The sequence below is a fragment of the Limulus polyphemus genome, unplaced genomic scaffold (genome assembly GCF_000517525.1).
Source record: "Limulus polyphemus unplaced genomic scaffold, Limulus_polyphemus-2.1.2 Scaffold2104, whole genome shotgun sequence".
NCBI classification, from domain to species: Eukaryota; Metazoa; Arthropoda; class Merostomata; order Xiphosura; family Limulidae; genus Limulus; species Limulus polyphemus.
The window spans coordinates 140,581-166,430 of record NW_013667714.1 but is presented as its reverse complement, the minus strand read 5'-3'; the positions used below and the strand labels follow the sequence as shown (position 1 = coordinate 166,430).

The window sequence follows — 25,850 nt, the reverse complement described above, 5'->3', positions numbered from 1 at the left end:
AGCTATTTAGGATAAACGAATGTAGTTTCATGTTACAATTTGAACTCATTCTAGAAAGAAAAAAAGGCTAATTTAGGTTTATTTAAATTTTTTTTTTGGTGGATACAAAGTAGGTGGAACTGACCAATCCCATTTTTGAGAGAGGATAGAGAAAATAACAGATAAACTATAATGTTTTACTGTAAAAACGTTTGAAATGTATTCAGGAGGTTTTAGGGATTACGCAAAGGAAATTTGAGATTTTTGAGATGAGAAAAAGTATTTTTAAATTAAACAAAAAATTACTTTGCACATGGACTATTCAAAACAAATACTCAATATATTCATGGACAAATCTTTATTTTATGTTATTAAAAATACTTCACCAAAAAATATGATTTTTTGTATGTGAATTGAAAGACTACCAAATTTTGTGAAGATATACACTATATTGAAAGTTAAAAGTATTAAATATATAAAGACTTTAATCAAGTACAAAGAAGTCACATGATCAGTCAAATTGACCAAGCCCATATTGAGAGAGTTAAGGGACATATTTGTCTTTTTTCACCTAAGATGAATGTAGGTGAAAAGAATGAATCAATAAAACTGTATTTAACTTGTAGGACACATACAACTATCCCTTTGAAACAATAGATAGCTTCTTTGACTGAGTCCTGCTACAGAAAGTAACATCTAAGGCTGAATTAGCATATAACCTCAACCAGATATATTGTTTTTTGAAATAGAGCTTCAGAAACGTTTAATAACTATGAAACATTCACTTCAGGATAGTGAGGTATTTAGTATTTAATTTATGTACTGTGATAGTATCCTGAATATATGTATTATATCTGTACATGTTGCAGTGTGTGAAATATATAGCATTTTTCAAATTATTGGTTAGAACTGAAAAATACAACTGAAATTTCTTTGATTGATAAATATGGCATGTGAAAAATCTTATCAAAAAGTTTTAGGGAAATCATTTCAAATTTGTAACTGAAACATTAATTATAATTAAGCTAAATATATGTTAAAAGGCTTCATAACATCATGACAATTTAAAGTATACATTTGAATCTTCTCTGCAAAAAGAGAGGTGTTCTATTCCACCAGACGTATATATAGGTTAGTGCAAGTTTTACAAACTAAGTCTTGTCAGGAAATAATGCCAAAGGTCTGACATTAGGAAGTACTTGAACTGGTGGCACCTTGTGGGGATAGTTGAGTGAGGAAAATTTAAATTTAACTGATTAATTTTGATATTTAGAAATAAATGAATGAGAAGGACAGAAGTACATTCATGGAATTTTGTTTTACAGTTAGGAAAACATTTTATTTTCAGTTGTATTAAAGTTCTTTATTGTGAAAACTTAAAATCATCATTTGTGCCAGTCTTTAATCCTCCATTGGAATTGAATAATTTGAGTTTCAGTGGTAGATGTAATGTGTTTTTAAGTTTTGAAGCTCAGGATAAGAATCTTAATCAACCCTTTCCAACTCATAATATGACAAACACAAGGTACACACACTGTCCATATACATTTGGCTGGACAGTGCAGCCTCACCCATATTGGCTATGTCAAAATATTGATCAGAAACTATAAATCTAGCGTGATATTTGTTTGATAAATATTCCATGATGTATATTTTATACTGTGGATTTACAAGTTACTACTGTTTGGAATGACACTTATCCATTTTTGCACCAATTCTCTGCAGTTTTTATTTATTTGACTGTACCCTAACACATGCAGCCTTTTATCATCAATATCACTGCTCACACACATTTCCCCATTTCACATTCTCACTACTACTGATTATGAATAGTAAAAACCAAAATGTAAACAAAAATATTCAGTATAGATTTGACTTTAATAAGGATCTGCTTAATTAGGACTGTAATAAATAGTTTTTTAGAGTACCTTGTGCAAAACCTCACAAACTGATGTATATATATATTTATATATATAATAATTTAAAACAATGACATTTAAACTATGTAATTTTAATTTACAACTAGTGTGATTGTGAGATTTGCATTTTTACAATATTTACTTTGACTACATGTTTCTAAGGAATGGTGCAGTGCACATTATCTAAACTCCCTCGTTTTTTAAGAATCAGTTTTATTAATACTTGAGCAGATGAATTTTCCATTATCTAGTATTACCAATATGGTCAAATATTGGTTGGTAATGGATCTACATTATCAATGTTGGTATATATCTAATTTTCAACTGTGTAAAATTTATTCTTTTGATGTTTGCATGAGAAAAAATGTTTCAAAACACATTACAAAAAAAAATGACTCCACATTTAAGTATAACTTATAGGTTGGTTTATATGTATCAATTGACAAGAGTCAAAAATGTTTTCCTTTACCTTATTATACTCTTCATCGCTTTTTTTTTTTAATTTGTATCTTAAATTGGTGTAGAAAAGGTATGGATATTTAAAACTTGTAATGAAAGACATTTAAGGGAAAAAATAGTTTTCACTGACTCACAAAACATTAGTATTGGAAATCATTTTTCAAGCACTTTTCTAGATGTGTATGAATCCTGTTTTTGGCCTGAAGGACTGGTTGAGTATACAGACATGTATCTTTCCATGGCAGGCAAAAATTTGTTTAGGAGAGGGCCCTTCATAGTCAAATCATGTCCTAACTCAAGCCACAGTTTCATCTCACTATCAAGTTGTCCGTGGCCTCATAAAGTCCCTTTTGACCATCAGGGTTTGCAAAATATACAGTAACAAGAGCCTGATAGAACAAAGAAGCATATTAAAAAAATACTGCAAAAACAAATCCCAAGCTAGCTTCCAAAATGCTACTTAAATTGTTCTGTGTTATTCAGGTTTAGTGATGTATAACTGGCAAGTTTAAAGATCAGCAGTAAGTGGCAGATTCAGGGAGTGTTTTGTAAAAGAATAAAACAAATGCAGCAAAGAGTTAATTAAGTGTATGTGAAAGAAAGATAAATGATAACTTTTATTCAGTAGTAAATGTCACTCGCCTGCTTCATACAACTGAATAATGTTGAAGCTCGAAAAGTATAGAAATGATTGCATCACTCTGCAGAAGTGGTAGTATGGTATCCCATGATCCTAGACTACCTACATCAGTAACTGTTTCCATTATACTTGTTCAAGGGAAGTTAATATCCAAATCATAGTAACTTCTACAAATCTCTATACCACCTCTCAACATGTGTATAACATACTTTATAGGGGTGTGATAATACAGAAACAGCACGAAGCAAGTTTATGCTCTTTTGTGGTTATCAAATGGGTATGTACCCTTTGCCTAAGTGCACATTTATGAACTTTCAGATCTAGTTTAGTAAATGCAGAAAACTTCCACAAAAATTATGAAAGTTGCCTAAATATGTATCAATAAATACATATTATTTATAATTATGGAAAAATAACATGGCATTTTCCTGCTCCGACAAACACCTCTTTTCTTCTCTAGCTGATATTCTCAAGACATAATTAAAATCTTAACTTGAGAATTTATGTGATAAATTATGTCATTCACACAGTAGCATTTAGTAATTCTCATATAATTATGTTTTAATTCCTACATACTACATAACCCCCCTTCTGATAAGTTATTGTTAAATCTTTAAAATGGATATAATGATTTTTATAAACACTCAAAATATGAACTAATAACAGTCTTAAAAGAATGCTATTTTTTTAACAAGCCAGATTAATGTATTCCTTGTAACAAAATAATCAAGGAAAGGCTAATAATGAAGTTAAATGGAATTAAGGCAGAGAATACTTCAAGAGAGGCCTGGTGCTGCCTTGTCTTCTTTCTCTATGTTATACATATACACGTAGGAACAATAATATGAAGCTTAGTAGAATCAACAGTTTGACTAAATTTAGTTTTTCCCTCTTTTAAACTTACCTTATTCATCAACATTTACCATGATCTGGATTAAAAAAAAAATTTTTTTCAAACACTTTAGTGTGGGATTAGTAAATGTTGATGATTTTTTGTTCACAAGATATTTTGGGGAGTAAATGCATGCTAGAGAGACAGTGTTTTTTATTTTAAACTTTTGTAAAATATTTTACTGATTTCTTTATAAAGGGAATTTCAGTATATTTTTGTTTATCTTTCAGGAAGCCAAGTCAGCCTTGAATTTGTTTACGAGTATTCGCTGATTATCTGAGTAATGTGCATTTGGTGATTAGGTATTTCTTCAGTGTAAAATATCATGGACCAAAATTTTCATCCCATTTTTGACAAACTCTTTCAAAAAATGTAAACATTAAAAATCTTATGTTGTTGCTAGGAGCTATTTTGTTATGTTTTGGTTTCTTTTTCTTTTCACAAGCAGTGAAAATAAATATAAGTGCAGGTTTACTTCTGGCATTGACACCAGAAATATTGTTGTACTGTGATCATTATTTACGTTTAGATTCATGTCAGTCATGCCTCTTAACTTAATTATCATGTTAGCATATAAAAATTCTGTAAGTTGCTTTTTTGTTTTATCTCTGAAGGTTTATTTCTATGTTACTATACAGAATGCACAGTTCTGTAATCTGGCTCTCTTTCTTCAACAATGGTGAATAAAATTTTCAAAATGAGTGTTACTCTGTTTTCCTGCTTAATCTTTTACCAAAGTAAGATGCAGTCTTACAATGTGTAAAGTTACATAGTAAAAAATGGGTTGAATTTAAAAGAAAAACAGTGGTATTTTGTGAGACATTACATCTCAGTAAGACTGATAAAATCTACTGGTTAGTAGATCATTGATGCTTTTGCCAGAATAAGGCATTATATACTACAAAAATGGTAATAGTTTTGATTGTTTGTAGTAGGGCTTTTGTTTTTATATGTAAAACGTGATGATGTTAATCTACTAAACTATGTAGTAATGATAACACATTCAAATAGAGCTACATCATTAACATATCCTGAAATAAAATGTTTTGAGAAATAAAAAAATTTAGTCAGTCTTTTAAGGAGTAAAAAAAAACAGGTAGTGCTCTAGTGACTCAACTTCTTTCATAGATCTTAGGAAAGTTACTGGTTTTTTAAAGAAGTGGTAATGGACTAGGTGGGGTTTAAACCCACTAGTACCTGATTTTATAACCTGCTGTGATACTGGGTTACATTGCATCTATGTCATTTCTCACTTCAGCAGTTAAAGAATAGTGGTAGGACCTACACACTATCGTAAATGATTTGTAAAACCCCATTTCCCATTTTTCAGTGAAATGCTGAAATAGATTTTTAGCTTTATAAATGAAACACAAAGTTTTTCTGAAGAAGTAAAAAGTATAGCTTTGTACCAGTGGTTGGAAAATCATTTCACCAGGCTTTTCTGAGAAAATTGGCATAAAGATTTATATAAAATAAAATGTTTGGTCATATATTTTGAAAATAGTGTCAAAGTACTATACTTAATAAAAAAAACGTTCACCTCTTACTATTATGTGGTTAGAAAAACTGATGAATTTTCATAGTAATAAACAAGTTTTAAATATTCTGTATTGTGAAATTAGTTACCTTTTCACTGTTGTGCTGTTATTTGGAATGTTACATGCCTCGGAGAAACCCAGTAGTAAGAAAGGAAATAAAAATTTAATCCATTTTCATACGTTAGATTTTCTAAAAAATTATGTTTTTAAACTATAGTGATTATTTACTGTTGTTTATTTAACAAAGTATTTTAAAACAAATTATACCTTTAGTTAGATTTGTGTGGTATATCAAATGAACATTGAATATCACATACACACTTGAAGGTAGACTTTATTTGACATTAAGGTACATTTGAAATAATAGGTAGAACCTTTAAAGTTATCTTTGAGCAACAATGTTGTTAATTACATACAACTTGGTTTTGTAATAATGCTATTTCTTTGTTGAATAACAAAATGAACTTGTTGAAGTAGCTGATGGAAGTAATTATTTTAAAATATATATATAGTTATGTAAAACTGTTTTTATTTTAAAGAATTGATCTTAACTTGACAATTGTTTCTCTCACTTCCTGTTTCCAGTTTACTAACAATTTCACTGTTTTAAAAATATTCCTTAAAATCTTTGTGACTAACAGTTTTGAGCTGCTTTTAACTATTAATTTCAACCATACGTTTGTAATTCTACTTTTCAAATATAATATTGTCAGTTTCTCATCAACCTGATTCTCATATAGCTTTTTTTAAATAAGTATTACACCTCATAACCTATACTCAAATATTTGAGGAGCAGAGTATATTAACAAACATGTTAGTGATGAAAAGTTAGTTCATTTCCCATTTATGAAATACCCAAAGATTTGATTAAAACTAATTTAACTGATACACTATCGCCATGTATCCGTATTGTATAGTATATGATGTTTCAACCTACAGGTTTGAAAATTCTACATAAGAATGTATATTTTTCATATGTATTTGACATTGTACTGAAGTTGCTTCATTTTTTTTTCCATTCCTGTAGGCAGGAAAATATTGAGAGTTTAAAGAAATCTAAACTATTTGGTTTAACTTCTTTTTGGTCATCACCCTACTGTGCATCAAAGATAGAATTATTTTCAAGTTGTTGCACTGCATATTTCATAAATGCCCCCTACATGTGTTAAAATTTTTGGTACACATTTGTTCAGCAGTTATGGAATGTGTACACGCACATCTAATTGCTAAACCTTGTAAATACAGAAGTATTACAAGATAACAATATACTGGCTAAAGAGCTGATAATTGAATTTTGTCTTTAATACTCTATTGCATACACAGCTATAAGAAATTAACTAATCCATTAAAATCAATGGTCTCATCTAAACTCAAGAACTCCTGACTGGAACACTAATAATAAATGGCTTATAAAAGTGTGGCTTGAGGGTCTCAGTTCATACAGATCTAAACCAAAAAATATTAATCTTATAATAAAAAGGAGTGATAAAATAATTAAAAATCCAGACAGTAAGATTAGAGTTATTAATTAATTACTAATTAACTAGCATTCATCCTTGTTTAATAAAACGGTGTGATAAATGAAAGTAAGATTAAAGGAAGAGGAATGATTTTGAGTTGGAGTATAATAATGCAAGCTTATGATGTTTCTTTACTAATAAACTAAATTTCATAATTCATCTCATGGGACTAATGCCAAGTTAACATAATTAGATTCACATGTACTTTGCCAAGTAAATTTACAACTATCCTTCAACTTGCCTATAAATACACACTTTCATAACATACTTTTATCATGATGTCTATTATATGATAATATTTGAACTGAAAGTCAATTTAAAATTTAACCAAGATGATTTTCAACCCTCTTTTAGAGATTAAAATGTTATTGTGCCTCATGAGGAACAACAGGTATTTTCAAGTACAGTGCCATTCCTCTTCATCTTAACAATTAACAATGCCTGAAAATATTCTGAAATTATTAATCAGTCAGGCAATGCTATATCCAGTGTTCGTGTTAATGCTCTTATTATGCATAATAAATGTATATATTTTAATCTTTATCCAACAGTATCACACAAGGAACAAAATTTTAGAACAAACCATTATTCATCCCTAACAATAAAAAACGACTTCTGTACTGGTTTTACTGATAAACAGGGCTATAAGTTTGCTAACTGTAGAATTAAAACCTTACTGTACTGCCTACATCTTAATTAAAACATCCTCGCAATCTTGGGTTAGTGGTAACCACAAAAAGAGGTAAACATCATGTCCAGATAGGTTGGATTTAAAAACTGACCAAATGCAAGTATTGTTATAGTGGAACAACTTCAAGAAGGGACAGCAAAAAAGGAAAAGAGGAGCAAGTCTAAATTGTACATTTGTCACCACCATTGTTTACTGCAAAAACATTTCCCTACAGTCAAGTAATTCTTCAAGAAGTCCAAAATATTTTCCTATAGTCAAGTAATTCTTCATGAAGTCAAGAAGCCAAAAACATTTCCCTATAGTCAAGTAATTCTTCATGACGTCAAGAAGCCAAAAACATTTCCCTATAGTCAAGTAATTCTTCATGAAGTCAAGAAGCCAAAAATATTTCCCTATAGTCAAGTAATTCTTCATGAAGTCAAGAAGCCAAAAACATTTCCCTATAGTTAAGTAATTCTTCATGAAGTCAAGAAGCCAAAAATATTTCCCTATAGTCAAGTAATTCTTCATGAAGTCAAGAAGCCAAAAATATTTCCCTATAGTCAAGTAATTCTTCATGACGTCAAGAAGCCAAAAATATTTCCCTATAGTCAAGTAATTCTTCATGAAGTCAAGAAGCCAAAAATATTTGAAATTTATGCCAAGCACTGTACAACAGTTTTGGAAAAACATATGATTTAAAATTCCATTATATTTAGCCATAAATTTTGTCTCAATTAAAGATGAGTTCTCTCTTTACTAGTTTTAAAATAAACCATAAGATTCCACTGTCCAGAAATAAGGAAGGTCAAGTTGTTCCAAGTTATGCATTCACTTTTATGTCTTATCTTTATTTCTTTCAAGAGACAGAATATATTTTTTCCAATATGGCAACTGAAATTTGATCAACAGCTAAATGAATATCAAAACATAAAATGATGGGAAACAACTCGCATGAATACCCTACTTGAACAACAAAATTTAACCAATCCCCAGCAATATATTACTGAACTATAACACAAAATGGCAATTTATGAACACTGAATACTTATTATATATTCAACCAAATTCTGAATTTGAATATAATTGGCAAGTTGATGCTTTTATTTTGATATCACAAATAGAAACAACTTTGATACACCATACAAGAGAAAGTATTCAGTTTTGGTGGTTTTGTTTTTTTACTGTCAGTAACAACAATCTCTTTATCAAGCTAAAACAATATCTACAAATAGGTTTAATCTATTACATAATAATGAAAACAAAATTGAAAAGTATTGTTCCAAGTAAGGATGACTTACTAAATGACCCTTGAAGTATATAAGTGGCAAAATTATGCAAAGACAGCAAAACCATCTCAGAGAAGCTAACAAATTCATCAAATAAGCAATTATAGCTTTATGATGATCTAGTTTATTAATCTCGAAACTCATATTACTTGTATGAAAAAATATATATTTATATATATACACACACTCCAGCTGATTACAAGTTGTACAAAAATAAAGCACTTGTACTCATGGGTGTAATGAAAAATATTTCTAAGTGCTTAAAACGACTGCCTCATCTAGATAGCTATAGTTCATTTACTCCATTTTTCAGGCAGCAGTTATGGATATTACTACCTTTCATGCTGTTGTTCAAATGTCATAACATTATCCTCATTGTAATACTTCTTTTTATAACACTAGCTTGCGAACATCCTTCTCAATAACTGCTCATAAGGGTAGTAGCCACAGATACTTAGGCTTTTTGCAATAAAATTACCTTAAATAAAAAAATCCTTAAAAGTACATACTATTATACTCAATTTTTTGTCAGACATATCATACTAAACTGATTAAATATACACCTGGATATAGAGTTGGCTGCTTTGAATTTGATACAACAATGCCAGTGACATTTGTGCTTACATTTTATTTTTTCACATACAAAAATGCATCAGCTAATATAACATGAACATAAAAACAGATTGAAAGTCTCAAAGTATAAAGTTTCAAACACTCGTCAGCTTTTGTCATTCCTAAAAGCAACAGAGTAATGTAAATGAACAATAATTTCACAAAAGGATCCAAAATTGTTTTAAATATTTCATCACCTAGATTATGATGTATATTTTACATGATATAGTACTTTGAGTAATTTTAAACAAACCATCTCATAAATCTCTACAGCAAAAAGTATATTGTACTATCACAGATATGAAACCTCCTCCAAAAAATATAATTACCCTTTAAATTATCATCCCTTTTGTAAATATGTTAGTCATGGTTTTTAATTACAACTAGTATGAAAAAAAAAATCGACACTAAAAGGCTTTTATGCAGTGGCTTATTGGTTGGAAGATTCCAGGTTGTTTGTGGAATTGTTCTTGCTTCGTCATTTGTCACAACACTTGCTAGTAAAAATTATTTTGAGTATGTACATACAGACTAGTGTATTGTTAGCATAAATATACAAGATACAAGTCCTACGCACCTTTATTTCCAGAGCTTACCCTAGTAATTATAAGTATTCAGTGTGGGAATTTTTTTTAAGTGTTTGGAAAAAGTATAATATATTTTTTAATGCAAAGTGTTATGAAAGTAACCTTATAATGATATTTTAGCCTAAATTTTATTCCGTTTTGGTAGTGAACAGAAATGTATATATTATTTGACCTTAGAATATTTCTTATTATCCCACAGCTATTCTAAGACTTCTAGTGTGAGTTATTTCATGAAAATAATAATTATATTTTGAAAGTAAACTATTTATATATGCTGTTTATATATATGTATATAATGTCTATAGACATAAAAAATTAATCTCCAGTTACAGTGTTGAGTCCCAACTATTTGAAATTCAAAGGATATTATCCTATGCAACTCAGACCAAGTTTTTACATTATAATATACAGAACTATTTATTACGAATTTACTCTATTGTAATAAAATATGAACAGAGACAAGGATTAACTATACTCATAATCTTGAAGTAGAGATTCTCACAAAAAATATAATGTCTGTTTTGTATTTGTATTAAGCCTTACAGCTTTGTAGCTGGTTATAAAGCCATGACTATATACAAGTACATTTTACATGTGGGTAACCAATCTGTTATACATTCGATTGGGAAATAACTCTTGAGTGCTTTACAGTAACAGAACAGGTGAGATGCAAAATAATAGCAATGGTAGTTAAACACTTGATTGAGTCTAGAGGAGATTCTTCCCAGTCACTACTTTATTTTCTAGATGGTATAAATGGGTTAAGGTATTTAAATGGTATAGAAAATATAAAAAAATCATTGTTAAATAAAGTTCGGCACATGTAAATTTTTTCACTTCCCAGTATACTCTGGATTATTATAATCAACAAAAACCCGTACAACTTCTCCTGAGTATCGTCGCTGATGTGGCATGAAATAAAAGTCTGGTTGCAGCTCTTGTTGAGCCCTCAATGTACTTGAAGCAGATCTCAGTGATCTATCATGAGTGGCATAGGCATTGGAGTACCCAGACATGTTAGAGAATCCATCACTATGACGAGATGACATTCGCTCTAAAGTGTGACTTTGTCCAGCTGGTGGAAGAGGCCGGAAATTTCCAGAGCGACCATTGCTTTTACCATTGGCACTAGGATGGGATACTGCACTCTTCTTTGAAACAGCACTTCCATTAGATACAGATCCAACAGGATGTTTGCTGACCTTACCATCTTCCTCCTGCATTCCAAAGTTTTCATAGCTGTAATTACTGCTGGCTGTAGCATAGTCCTTCCAGTGAGAATTGATCAGTTTTTCCTAGAAAAATTGGCAAAAAAAAGGAGTTATAACAACAAAATCTACTAGGAATATTTCTTAGAGTAATTTTTTTTGTAAATTAACAGTTTTACTTGCATCATTCACATGATAGTGCACATTTTCAAATATACAAGTTGTAAATCTTCTTACAAACCTATATTTTCATCTTCTAATAATCACATTTTTCAATTGTTCCAATACATAAAATATTTATAATTATTGATCCTCAGACTACCGAATTATTGATTTTTCTTTTTCTGCTACAAAACTATTTTCCTAATTATAAACACATTATTATTTACTGCCTTGACCAATCCATTGCATAAATTGTGTACAGTCTCAGTAATCTTCTAGCAATAAGGATATACCAAGGTCTTCTTACCATATAATATTTACTTGGAGATCGGCACCTACTATCATTAACATTAACTCTACACAATATAGCTTGAATTTTGACTAACTTTAGTTTAATTCTTCTCCAGGTTTCATTAAATCACTTACTTTTGATCACATTTTTACTAATAATAAAGTGTTAATGTATATTTTAGGTTAATGAATAGCATCTAAAATAGCTCCACGTGCATGACTTTTCTATTTTTCCTTTAGTTACTGAATCTTGGTTGAGCTTCCTTGTTGAGTTCTGTGAATATTCATTTGATAAATAATTTCTAAAAGAACTTATATCATAATAGTTTTAGTTATTCATTACTGACTGTTCTTTTATTGTGTTTTATGTAATCTAGCCTACAGGGATTTTACTCTATTTTACTTGCTAGATAATTTTACTTTCCCAAAGGATAATCAGCAGTGAGGAGTAATTTACCTTTTTTTAATCAAGCTCTAATAATAATTAGTCCTTTCCTAATGAATCTCCTGATCATTATGAATTACATCTGATAGAAAGGGTTAGATCACATGGGTTTGATACCAATGTATGAGTAAAGAATATTATAAATCAAGCTAGCAAAGCAAATGTATCAAAAAATCTGAAATGCAAACCTTCACATGGGAAGTTTGGCGATTTCTTCTATCTCTATATATCATACAGCTGGCTTGAATGGCAACTAGAAGAACAAGGGCTGCAATACCTCCTATGATGATGTAAACTTTGGTGTTACTATCACCTGAAGAGTCTGAATTTGTTGTTGCTGGTGAAGAGATATTTCTTTTTCCATATCAATTGTTATTTATATGTAGCCTTTTACATAAATTGTATGTTATGGTTAAGTTTCAATACTTATTCAGTTTATATAAACATACACACAGTATACATGCTGTTTGTAGTAAAAAATGTAAATGATTGAGGTTAATGAATTTTAACTGAATTATAAAATGTTGTTACAGAAACATACTCAAGCAGCTAGTAACTGTTATCACTTGATAGCAGATATTAAGAATATAATATATAGTAGTAGAAACATCAATAATATTAAGGATCAAAGTTATAGTTATATTTTGTACTTAATATAAAAAATAACATTAGAAAAAAAGATACTATACCTCGTCCAAATGGAACTTCACTGGGATCTGACTCTTGAACTGAAAGATAAGTAATTATTACTACTGTTATTTTAAATGTACATGAGATTATACAGTTTGCTCTGCTAACATGTATATTAACATACAATGACAATGTTCCGTAAAATGTTGATGTGCAATTTGCCCATCAATGAGTTAAATCAACAGATCTGAAATATGAAAACTAAAATTAGTTTATGATCCAGTTCTCAAAATACCAAACTTCACCTACAAATAACTTCAGTATTTGGCATCAAAACATATACACACTTTGCACAAGTTTCATTTTTTCTTACTCGGCATCAATAAAATCCATTACCGTTGCTTTGTTTTTTATTAGGATGTATGCAAATTAATGTGACATTCATATTATTCAATTGCTTGAAGACATAAAACTCTTTTTGTCAATAAGCACATACTTGAAAAAAAAAAACATTGTTTGGGAATTAATTATAATAAGAGTGTAACTGAAGTTCTATCAAATAGTTGATGAAGTTAAGACTATAAATTTTGTTGCATGGTATTGTCTTTCTTTTAAAGTTTATTCAGTTTATAATTAACGTTATTTTGTGAGGGAATCTACTTAGATGATAAAGAATCATGTACAGACAGATGGAGAGAAAAAAAAAATCTTCAACCTTTTTTATCCTATAATCTTATTCTTAATTTTTATATTTTTCATAATATAAAAAGTGGACCCCGTGTTTTAGTGCACCACTCTTCAGTCACAATTTTAGTTAGAGATAATCTTAAGTATTTTTTGTACTTAGAAAGATCTAAACTTTTATATTTTTCTAATCATGGAAAAAGGTTGTAAATAAAGCTACCTAGGAAAGTATCTAACCAAAACATTCCAGGGTTGAGTAAGTTGTATTAAAATCATTTTGGATTGGAGCCTCACCACATGGTTAGAGTCCATGTTGATGACCATGCATCTTGGCAGTAGCCCTGAAGCTTAGTTTATATCGCAAAAGGCTTCATCATAAGGCTGTCGTGTCAAAAGCACACCATTCCATAATCCATTTTGTGTACAAAAACAATGGATTTCCAGCACTAATTTCCACAGTCCGATTGAACAGAAATGTACTGGTGATGCATCTGGTGTCTTAAACAGCATGAATATCTGTTTCTTTCCTCAGTTACTCAAGGTATGTGACAGTTGAATAGGAAGTACGACTGGAAGCCATATCTTATTGAACTCGTATCCTGCTGGTAGAGATTCTGATTTTTAAGATTTTACCCAATTACCCCCTCCTCCCTTGAATGTTTTTTTCTGACTTTCAGTTAGACCCAGATATGCAGAAGACTGTACATGAATAAATGCTTGCACATTTTTCTGTGAATGCAACAGTAAAGAGATGGAAGTGATGAGGGTAAGTTTACTCCCCAGTATAGATGCTACAGTCAATTTTTTCTCCTTGTAAAATGGCATATCAGAACGTATGGTTTTTTCCATATGTTTTGTAATGAAGTTAATATCTGCAACTCCACTACAAAATAATACTAATGGAATTGAAACAGAGAAATGAGAGATAAGAAACAACAGCAGAAGATTGAGAAAAAACACAAGTACATTTGAGAGACTAGAGAAAATGAAAGAAAATGTATGTAGACAATGGTTCGGTGTAGTAGTGCAGTAGGTAAAGGGTCAGTTGCCATTAACAAAGTATATTTCATTTGATTTCTGAACAATAATTTTTTTAATAATAGTAAGTTCAATTCTTCAATAATGGGCAGAAAATGCAAAGTACCTGTTGATGGGTAAAAGGATATCCTGATTTCAAGGTCTTATGTGGAGACAGTGGAACTGGGCCTAAATCTGTGCATTAAAAATATCATGTGACAGACAAACAATATAGCAGGATAAATAAGTACCTTTGTAATGCACATCATATTTCTCTAAAACAAGAAACTGAAAAATTAAGGAGTCCTACAATAGTGCAACCAATTTTAATGGAAATACAGCTCAGGCAGAGGAAAAAACGAGGCAGAAGGTCAGAGTGAAATTCTGTCATTTCTTGAAGCACTTTCCAAAGCTGTTTTGAGTTGGAGAGTTTATGAAGAAATGCTCAGCAACTAGAACAATGCCAAAGTATGCTACTTTGTAAGAAAAATACCTGCCTAAAGTCTTTTGAAACTTGAGACAGTAATAAAAGAGCAAGTAAGAGGTAAAAAAGTATGTCTGATTGTTAATGAGTCCTCAGATGTACTTGGAAAGCCGATGTCATATTATACCATTGTAAAAGGGAATCGTAAAATTGCATCAGATGTTTCTAATGTTGCTGTTTCAAACAGTGTCAGCATTGCTTTGGCTTTTGCAAAATCATTACAGCAATATGAAAAGAATTGCTTTAAAGTTATTACTATTGTATCTGACTCTGCACAGTACATGCAAAAGATGGTGAATGACATACATATCAATAAACTCCTGCAAGTCAAAGATATGGTGCATTTAATTCATGTTTCTTTTGAAGCTGTCTTTAGTTGCTCTGTGATGTCAAATGTTAGAAAAGTGGTTATCAAATTTGTTGTCGTGTTTAAATATTCCTACAAATTAGAACAACTGTGCAATGAAGAGTGTGCTAAAGTTGGAATTGAAAATGTAATGAAACTCCAGCTATTTTTCCTACTAGATGATTCAGTTTCTTTGAGAGTCTACACATTGTTGTACCCATGCAGGCTAGCCTGACTGCTCACTTAAAGAGGGAGATTGCCCTGAACAGAAAGACATCCTACATTAAAGAAATAATTTTCACTCACCAAGAGTAACAAATGCTCTACACCAAGCTTGTGTTTCTGAAAGAAAAGCTTGAAGTGGTTTTAAATTTACAGAAAGAGTTGGAGAAAGAGAGATATACACGAAATGTACTACATTATGGAAGTATAATTTTCCATTTGTCAAGAACAGAGCACAGAGGTTGTACAAAAGAAAAGTGCAATGTAATTTTAGGAATGTTGTTATCTAAAGATGCTGCTTATGTGAGGCAATCCAATAATGTATTCTCTGTATCCCTGAGTGAAAAATGGAAATGAACAACTGAAATGAATGTGTCTACCACTGTAAAGAAGCTATGGATGCAAACAAGAGTGTTTGATCCTTTCCTGGTATCAATTCAGAGTAGTGACAAATACAAGGAAAGGTTTTTCCCTTGTGGAAGATGTAATAACTGAAGCTCTGCACTCAGGATTCAGTCAATACCTAGCAGAACTCTCTTCAGACAACCAGAACTCACAACAGTGAGAATTTGGAAGGGTGACACAATCAGACACCCAGCTCTTTCAACAGCAGCGTTAATTCTACTCTGCATTATGGTTGAAAGAACAGCAGTAGAACATTCCTTCAGTAAAATGCACTACATTCAAATGCCAGACTGCAGTAAAATGTCAAAAAATATACTTAAGCATCATATGATGATATATGATAACGGTGATCAAATTATTGTAGTAAACTGTTTTTTATGCCTTCTTTTACTAACCAACCAAAAGACAACACAACTGGTAGTAAAACCAGAATTTTTTCTCTGAAAGCTTTTAATTAGTTGTACTTAAACATTTTCTGAGAGAGTGCCCATCTTAAAATATTTGGTTGATGTTTAAGAATGTTTTTTAAAGACAATACAAACTGGTGGCAAAAAAGACCAATACACTTTTGTAAGTTACTTGTAATTATTTTGAAACTGAGAAAGTAGTCATCTGAAACACTTGGTGTTTAAGAATGTCTTTTTAAGTAAAAACATAGCAAACTATTGGCAAAACCAAATCATTTTTCAGACTGAAAGAGTAGTCAGCTATACTTTATTTGTATTTAAGCATTTATTTTTATTTTTTGTGAATAAAACACAAATTCAAACCAAATGCTTATTCTTTCTTGGTTATAGAGAAAAAAATGTCACCAAATTTGCCCTCTTTTGTTGATTAAAAAAAGATTCTACGCAGTTTTTAAAAATTATTGATTTAAATTTAGAAGAAAAAAAATGTCAGAACTCCTATATGTTGGCCTCATTTTTATACAAAGCTGGTATTGCAGTGTAACATAAAGGGTCTAGAACATTGGTCTGATAGTAAGCAAAGTTCACCTAAACCTTTGTAGCCACTCTGTTGATCCCTGACTTACTTCTGGTGAAGTATCCAGTGATTATCTTGAATCCCTTCAGAAACTTTTCTTGAAATGCTGTGTGCTACTTTCTTAAATTTACTTCACCGATTGACCAGTAGAAAATGACACAAGACTTGTTACAGTAACCATGGTACATATAAATCTCATTGACTGCCACAACGTACTGCCATTTTGGTATGGTTAAGTATCATTCATACAGTTTTCTACCATTGGTCTTCCCTTCTTGAATATATCATGAAAGCAAAGCTTTTACATGTGACTTGTGTCACTTTTACAGACAGACATCCTTTTTCAGACGTGTGGATGGCTTTTGTGTTTGCAGATTTTCACACATGGTTGCAGTTCGACTTGTTGGGTCTCTTTCTAGATGGTCCTGGTACCCCAAGTAGATCTGTATTACTTTGATGTCCAATACCATGTGAATTCTCATCTGTCACACTTTGCCTATCATAACTGGGGTACAATTTGCTGCAGGTCTCTTTCTGGGCTGTTCTAGTACTCGAGTTTATGTATATTCCTTGTATTCCAATGCTATTAAGTACGAGGGAAATCCACTTCTTGGAAATTTTTAATCCCTAATCTGAACACATCTTTATGATCTGTGTGTATGAATGTTTTGTGCCATAAAGGGTTGTTACATACCTTTTCATAAAGTAGGATATTCTTGGTGGCATCACACTACAAACAAAACAACAGATAACATCAAAATGTAGTTCTGATACGTTCTGCTTTATATCAGTTATGGTTGCCATATCATTTGCTGATTTGCTTATTAAAAATTGTTTTAATATAACATACTCAACCCTCTGTAGTCTATACTCACACATACATGCATCTCTTCTTCTTTAAAAAAAAAGAAGAAAAACTTAAGATTAAATATCTCACCTCTTGAAGCAGGCTGAATTTTAAGATATGCTGGATCAACTTGAAGTGAACCAATATATCCTTTCTTTATTGTTTCATTCAGCTTCATTGATAGTTCTTTCATAACATGAACACTGTAATCATTATCTTCAACTTGATGACTTTCCTTTAGCAGAGGTTTATCCATAATAATAACATTCATTTGTGCAATAACACCATGATCTCCTTTAGCTCTATGAAAAAAAAAACTTCCTTCTATATTTCAAAATATGTATAGACATGTCTTTAGCAGGTTAAAAAAAACTGAAGTAACTAGCTAATATTATTTTTTTCATTCAGATTTCATAAAAAAATGAAAGCAGACAAAATAAAACATTATTATGTCATATCTAAAATTACTGCTAAGCTGATAAGTAAAAATAAGCATCAAAATGATACTTAAATTCCTAATCAGAAAAAATAAGTCTACAAATTAATATGGATCTATATAAGTGGTTTTAGTTGCTTCAGTTACTTACAGTAATGATTTTAAGCTCTGTGATAGCTCAGTAGTGGCAGTAATCATATGAAAGTGTGCAAGTAAGTTGTTTCAGAAGAAATAAAAATATTCTAATGAGGTTCTGAAAAGCAGTAAAATACAAGCTCAGAACTAAATTAAAAATTTTAGCAAAAGATGGTTAAAAGCCAAATTTAGTGAAAAAAAAGTTTTGTTTTTTATGTGAAAAGCTATGGATATAATAATCATTCATTTTGCTGTAAATAACAGTAGTAGTCATGGGGGCCCGCAAGAAGGGGCAAGAGGGTCGCTTGACCCCCCTGGATTTTCAAAAAGAAAAAAAATTACTAGATATGTAAAATTATTTTTCTATGTTATTGGAAAATCATAAGGTATTTGTATTTCGATTTTATGATTTTCTCAAACTTGAGTTACTCCCCTAATTTTTTTTCTGCTGGCACCCTTATAGTAGTAGTTTTAGAACATTCAGCACATACTATGTGGGAGCACTCGATTAATGTTTTTAATGGAATTTTAATCTTTATTTTCAACAAACATATTCCTTTCTTAATAAAACAACTACAATATTCACCACTGGAGAGAACAAAGTATACATTTATGTCATAATAGATACATTAAATGCAAAACTGCTTTCCTTCAAATTTATTTTATATAACTTTTATTAGTGGCATATCAAAAGCAATTCAAGCATATGTCTGACAATATATTAATAAAATTCAGAACTTATAAAAAAATAATTTGTGAAAATGAATCTTATGATTCAGGTGGCACTAAAATTACCCTAAAATTAAGAATTCCCTTTTCTTATTTAATTATACATATATGATCTGAGTAAACAAAATATGAGTATGACTAAAATGATATGTTGAAGATAACAGAATCGACACAATAACTTATTCCTTTTATTTTATTTTTTCCTGAAGGTGAGGCAGATGCCCACTAGATCCACCTATGCTATTATTTATTTTTTGAAAAATAATGATTACCAAAAATATATATTATTATTAATACAAACATATTAAACATAATCATACTTGACAAGTTCAGTTACTTCTACACCTTCAAATCCTTCAACTGAAGTTAAAGTTGCATTCATCTAGAGAAAAAAAATATATAATTTGATAAACAATAATCTGTACATCATAATATATTAGTTACCTAAAATAATATTTTGTGTGCTTTCAAATAAAAAACACAAAAACATTCAGTAATGGTTTTGATGCAGAAGTTTAAAACATAATCCTCAAGACGAAAATTATCAAATCATATCTGAGATGCCACATTGTGTTACACAAATATCGTGATGGGATTGTTATAACAATATTTAGACCATTTATCATGCATGAAAAGTATACAGAACTACAAGATTGAATTCTGTATGGCTAATTCCTATTATCTAGCCCCTCAGTGGCACAGTGGTATGTCTGCAGACTTACAACTCTAGAAACTGGGTTTCGATAGCCGTGGTGGGCAGAGCACAGATAGCCCATTGTGTAGCTTTGTGCTTAACAAACCTATTACCTAATTTTTTGGCAATTAGGTTGAGCTAACCACAAACAAAGCAAATTAATTAAATCTCACAAAAAATGCATTTGTCTCTTACATGTAACTGCCCATTATCCATGGAGCAAATTCTACTTTTAAAATACTAGGTTAACTCAATTGTTTACAACAAGAATGTTGAAATTTACATCTGACTTACATTTTCTAATATTTGCTTCTGTAAAGTACGATATTCTGTTGAATCTTTCTTCTTTAGTTCTAAATTCCAGCTTAATGGAAGCTTAACTTCTACTGTGTATTTCATTTTCTGTAAAGTGGGTTTTGCTGTTGTAGAAGGCTGAGTTGATACCGTTGTTATTGTACTTGTTGTTGTACTAGCAACAGCACTGGTGGCTGGGGTGGTAGTTTGCTTTAAGGGAGTATTTGGAGTTCTAAAGGCAGGAAAATGAAGAACTGGTCTTCTGATTTTTGGTAACTTAGATATAGGCTTTGGAAGTGTTGTAGGCTTTGGAGTTGTAATTGTAACAGCTACTTCATCACCTGTCAAAAACAAAAATTATGAACATTTTATAAATGTGCAAAATATTTCTTAAACTAAGCTATTGCAAGTTAAATACAGTTTATGACAAAACATTTCTATTTTATACAAACATTATAACTCTAATTAAACTAAAAATAATAGTTTAATGAGAAAAAAAGTATGTATGAAATATCTATTAATTTTACAATGTCATTTTTTTGGCTCAATATCTTACTGAATGTCTCATAATGATATCAGATTTCAAAAAGATGCTTTCTAGAATACTCAGTACTTATAGTAACAACATTCCAACATTCTCACTATAAATTTATAACATACTGATACAAAAAGTTGTGATTTGGACAAATTTTATTAGATGTATTGCAAAAATTAAATATTCACATTATTTTTTTTGCTGAAAAAAAGCAGCATCCTTTAACTGTTTCTGAATGACACTTAAGGTAATTACGTTCTGAGTTGCAACTTTTGATGCAAACTTTTTTCTCAGAGATCCTAGGGGTTGACTCATGTTGTCTTATCTTCTTGTTAACAGCATTAAAAACACCTCCATGAACAGGAAAGAACATAAATAAGCACTCATTGTCTGTAAAATGAAGATCTCGATCTAGGTCTCCAGTATATCGCTTTCTACTGAACTTCAGTGTAGTTACTCCATCTTCTCGCCACCCACTCACATTACTGATGCTTTGACTGGGATCCAGTGATGGTTGTTTGTAATCTGCTAGCCATCTGAAACACAAATAAAATATTTTCTTAGATTTTCCCAGTCATTAAGTTTTAAAATGATCATTATTTTGATTACTTCTACACTAATAAAATTATAAACACTAAAATCATTATATTGAAGATATTCCATATGCAATATTGTAAGTCAAATGTATTGTATAAGAACCTTTTAAATTCCTTTTTTAAACAGTATTAGTAACAAAAACAAAAAAAGTTAAAATCGATGACGAGTAATGGTTGGAGACGGCTTGAATGGGTAATGAAGAAAAACTTTAATATACGTTTGACATAACAGCAAATGTACAACGTTTCGACAAGGTTTTGTCATCATCAGGTACAATAATTTACACTGACACGGATATATATATATATACAGTATTGAACAAAGAGGTCACATGACTGGATACTGTTGCAGAACTTAGAAGAGGTATCTTGGCACCTCGGGGTGTTGGTTTGTTCAATTAAGACGGATTCCTTGATTTTTCGTGTGTTTATATTGGGTTCTTTGTTTAAACTGACTGTGTTTTTAATAGATATACTATGGTTTTTTGGGTTGCAATGGTGAAAAACATGGGACGGTTTTTATTGTGTTCTGTCAATCTGGTTTCCAATTTTCTTCCTGTTTCTCCAATGTAGAATTCTGGACAGTTATTGCATGTTATTTTATAAATGACGTTGGTATTGTGTGATTCTAAATAATTTTTGTTTAGTAACGATTTTAATTTAGGGCTAGGTTTTTGTGAGAATTTGACATTGACAGGAATATTGTGTTTAATGGCTAGTTTTGTCCAAGTGTGAATAATTCTTGAGCTGGTTTCAGGAAAAAAAGTTAATCTTTTAAATGTCTAAATTAAATATGTAAGAAGGAAAAATACTAAAACTGTGTTTAAGTTGATATGCATTCAGACATTCTAAATCATTCTTGTATCTTTCTCTCTCTTTAACTGGGATCACAAATGTTTGGCAATTTCTCACATCACGCCTCCCATTGTCTCAGTGGTAAGTCTGAAGGCTTATAACACTAAAAACTGGGTTTCAATATCCATGGTGGGCACAGCACAGATAGCCCATTTTGTAAATTTATGTTGGATCAAAACTATTCTCTCAAACTGATTAAGCCAAGATCATCTACCAAGCTATTTAAAGTTAATGTTCCTTATATCACAGGTAACAATGGATTTACCTAAAGCGACCAGCACTACTCACGTGACTGGCCATTCTCATTCAAGTATAAGGAAGCTGTAATGTTGAGAGACCACCTGACCTACCATCAAAGGACATTGCTGTCTACATTCTTGCACAATGTGCAAGAATACTGCCATGTCTTCCATGGGTTGAACAAATGTGATCTCAACAGAATAAGATCAAAGGCAGCTAAAACAAAATCAAACTTAACAACTTTCTTGAATGTGTGTTATGTGATAACTGCAAATACCACTATACCTAACTAATTCCAAAATATATTATTTTAAAATAAGGAAATAGGGTATAAAATGCATAGTATTCTTATACACTATATATATATATATGGATTTTTGTTAATGCAATAGTTAACCAAAAAATAAAGATTTTAATTTTCATTAAAACATATTGTTAATATTTAGTATACACAAGCTTTTAGTAAAGCAGTAATAATAGCATTATTATTGACTGTAATATATTTCTAAGGTAAATGATGGTTATTTTCATTATAGTAATAACTGTATCTATTTGTAAATAGTAGTCCATATGGTTAAAAGAATAGTGAAAAATAAAATGTATACATCAATGGTTAGGAGCTTTGTTGTAGTTTGAGTAAGAAACTGACATTTAGAAATTTTGTGATAAAATTTTCTCATATTAGTGAATTGAGAGCAATAACTACAAATGATGCCCCCTTGAATAAAAAGTAATTGAGTCCCCTTTATCTATTTTCCTACAAATGTAGTTATGATTATAGCGGATTTGAGCTCCCCTTTTGGCTCAGCCTCTTCTCTACAATTGTGGGGGCTGCAGGGGCATACTTATACTACTGATTGAGAGTAAATACAGTGGCTAACAATTACAATAAAATGAATTTAACTGATGCATATTTTAAAATCTTCTGTTGAAGGGTATCATTTTTTAAGCAATATGAGCACTTTATTCAATCTAAAACAGTACATATTATTACTGTTATTTTTCAAGGGTGAATACTTATGTACATGATAAGTTTAGAACCAAGATATATGTTTTATCAGTAATGACTTATAACAAGGTGAAAACAGTGGTTTTAAAAGTAATGATTTTCTAGATTGCTCTCTTTTAGTTTGCAGTTTAAAAAGCTTAAAACATGTTTTCTTTGGACAGTTAGGTTTAAAAGATGGTAGCTAACTGTTAAAAAATTAGAGGATAGCAAGTCTGGAAAGCCTTTGGTAAGCATATAGTTATGATTTAACTCTGTTTTCTAAAATGTAAAGGTCTAACCTTATAAAGTTTTTTATTTTATTTTTCGTAAAAAGTAATTAGTGGTACAAGTTAACACATAGCACTTAAGGCTACTTGAGTCACAGCAGGATTTAAGATTAGGCCTAATGAGTAGTATTTAAGTGAATTCTTAGGATATGACCCTTCAGGCAGGGCAAATTTAGAAATTTGGTTTTAAAGCATCATTGCTAATTACTTCATAAATAAATAAGTCACTTTTGATTTAAGATTATTTCTCTTTGAATTTTTTGTAAAACAATGAACATGAAATTTTGGAAAAACAGTGAAAACATAAAAATATAAAGTCCAGTAGAGGATCCTAACATAAACAAGTTTTACATAACATATTTTTATGATTTCATTTTGCTCGGTCATCATCTGGGTTTACTGAGTCAGTGGTGTTTCCAGGAAGACTCTCACTATATATATATATATATATAGAGTATTACAGAACTATCCTACATAGGCTTAAAAAATAGATCAATGGGTAAAAAGGTTATCTTCAAAATGAGATAAAATATCGACCAGGTGAAACAGGATAAACAATAAACAACAGGTACAAAGTCCCAAAATGGATGCCCTTGCACAACTTGTTGAAGTAAGAAAAGAGACTTACAAAATTTTCAAAAGAGCTTAAAATACACAGAAAGAGGTCTGTTTTAGCAAACCACAAGAAGACACAGAAAAAACAAGGAGTGGCAAGGATAAATATTCACCAGGCCATACAGGACATGTTTACTTATAGACAATTTATATACTAATTAACCAGTTGATAATAATCAGAATAATTATTTGTTTTATGTCCCCTACTATAAACTAATCCATTTATCTATGATATTTGAGATCAATTACTTTGCAAATAGAGACATGATAACCTACAATTTGGATTCCATAAATTCTACCTAGCCTTAAGCCTAACAGGTTGGTATTGTGATATGAAATATACACATAATGATATGAGATATATGTCTAATAAATATAAAAGAAAACAACAATGATAATTTTCAGCCTGATCAGTACCACCACAGCAATGTGTTTCACTGAATAAAATAATGTATTTGGAATGATATGTTATGCTTCCTTGCCTTATGCAAATCCATAATTACTGGCTGCAGCTATTTTCAAGCTCTGTCATATGATATATAGTTCCTACCAATGAAATGCTACAAATAATTTCAGTGGTGAAAACATTTTCAATTGCATTGTCTCCTGATTGTTACCATTACATGTTAAGTATAAGTAGTTTTGTAAACTGTATGCTCAAAAGATTGAGAAAATTCTAGTTTGTGCAAGAGCAGTGTTTCCCAACCCCTGGTCATCAGAATATGTGAAATGGTCTTAAACAGACTTTGAAAATAGATAACAGTTTATTTATTTAGTAAATATTTAGCAATCTTGATGTTTTTTCACAATAAAGCTATTTATTGGGTCATGAATGAATGGCCATCAATGTTTACAAATGAGTTCCAAGCCAAAAATGGTTGAGAACAATTGTTGTACAGGGTTTGTTGACTGCAAAATAATTATCAACTGGCTATTGAAGCTGAAGGATGTTTCACTTTACAGTGCTTGTCATTGTAAAAAATTGATTATATCACAAAAGAGATGCCAGTTGCCTTATGATTAATTCTATTCTGATTTCAGAATATCAGAGATGGAAAGGCATCAATTCAAATTTAGATTTGGGAATGTTATGAATGTCGTTATGATAAATATTCAACTATATAGACTTGAAAACACTAGTGGGTATTTTCGGAAAGTGCAAGAAAAGTTTTCTGCAATTTGAAAAAAATACTGAAGTGTAAAACAACAGTTAGAAACCAAAATAACATAAAAAGATTTTATTCAGTCAATTTCTTTTCAAATTTCAATCACTGAAGGAGTCAAAATTCATAAATGTTTTGTTAACAATTGAACGGTTCTACTTACTAAATTTTATGGACAATAACCTGCTGATTGATTTTTAAGATGATTGATGTCCACATCCCTGATTTAAAAGGCCTGATTGAAGCCTAAATATTTCACCATTGAAGAAAGAGTGGAAAGTAATCCTAACTTTGTGTTTAGTGAACAAACACAAAATACCTCAGACTCATTTACTGGCTATGCATTGTAAAAACGTAAAAAAACATAAAATGGTGTCTCTTGTGGATAAGTACATGAGCCTTCATCATAAGCGAAAAATAGACAAAACTAAAAAGCATTATAAAGTAAAGAAA

The 25,850-nt window shown here is 30.6% G+C and overlaps 2 protein-coding genes across 3 annotated transcripts in view; one reads left to right on the top strand and one right to left on the bottom strand.

The window, feature by feature from the left end:
* The window catches only part of LOC106465968 (fizzy-related protein homolog), a 21,418-nt gene extending 16,822 nt beyond the window's left edge, over window positions 1-4,596 (top strand). For both annotated transcript variants that reach the window (XM_013926215.2, XM_022393931.1), the window contains exon 13: window positions 4,120-4,596. In XM_013926215.2, the coding sequence (XP_013781669.1) occupies window positions 4,120-4,161 (42 nt within the window). In that variant the 3' untranslated portion in view covers window positions 4,162-4,596. The remainder of the gene's footprint in view (window positions 1-4,119) is intronic.
* A 1,063-nt stretch (window positions 4,597-5,659) lies between these two features.
* The window catches only part of LOC106465964, a 95,901-nt gene continuing 75,710 nt past the window's right edge, over window positions 5,660-25,850 (bottom strand). The window contains exons 16-22 of the mRNA XM_022393930.1: window positions 20,909-21,189; window positions 20,119-20,459; window positions 19,451-19,512; window positions 17,921-18,132; window positions 12,901-12,939; window positions 12,400-12,548; window positions 5,660-11,400 (exon numbers count right to left, since the gene is read on the bottom strand). Of these exons, the coding sequence (XP_022249638.1) occupies window positions 10,939-11,400; window positions 12,400-12,548; window positions 12,901-12,939; window positions 17,921-18,132; window positions 19,451-19,512; window positions 20,119-20,459; window positions 20,909-21,189 (1,546 nt within the window). The 3' untranslated portion in view covers window positions 5,660-10,938. The remainder of the gene's footprint in view (window positions 11,401-12,399; window positions 12,549-12,900; window positions 12,940-17,920; window positions 18,133-19,450; window positions 19,513-20,118; window positions 20,460-20,908; window positions 21,190-25,850) is intronic.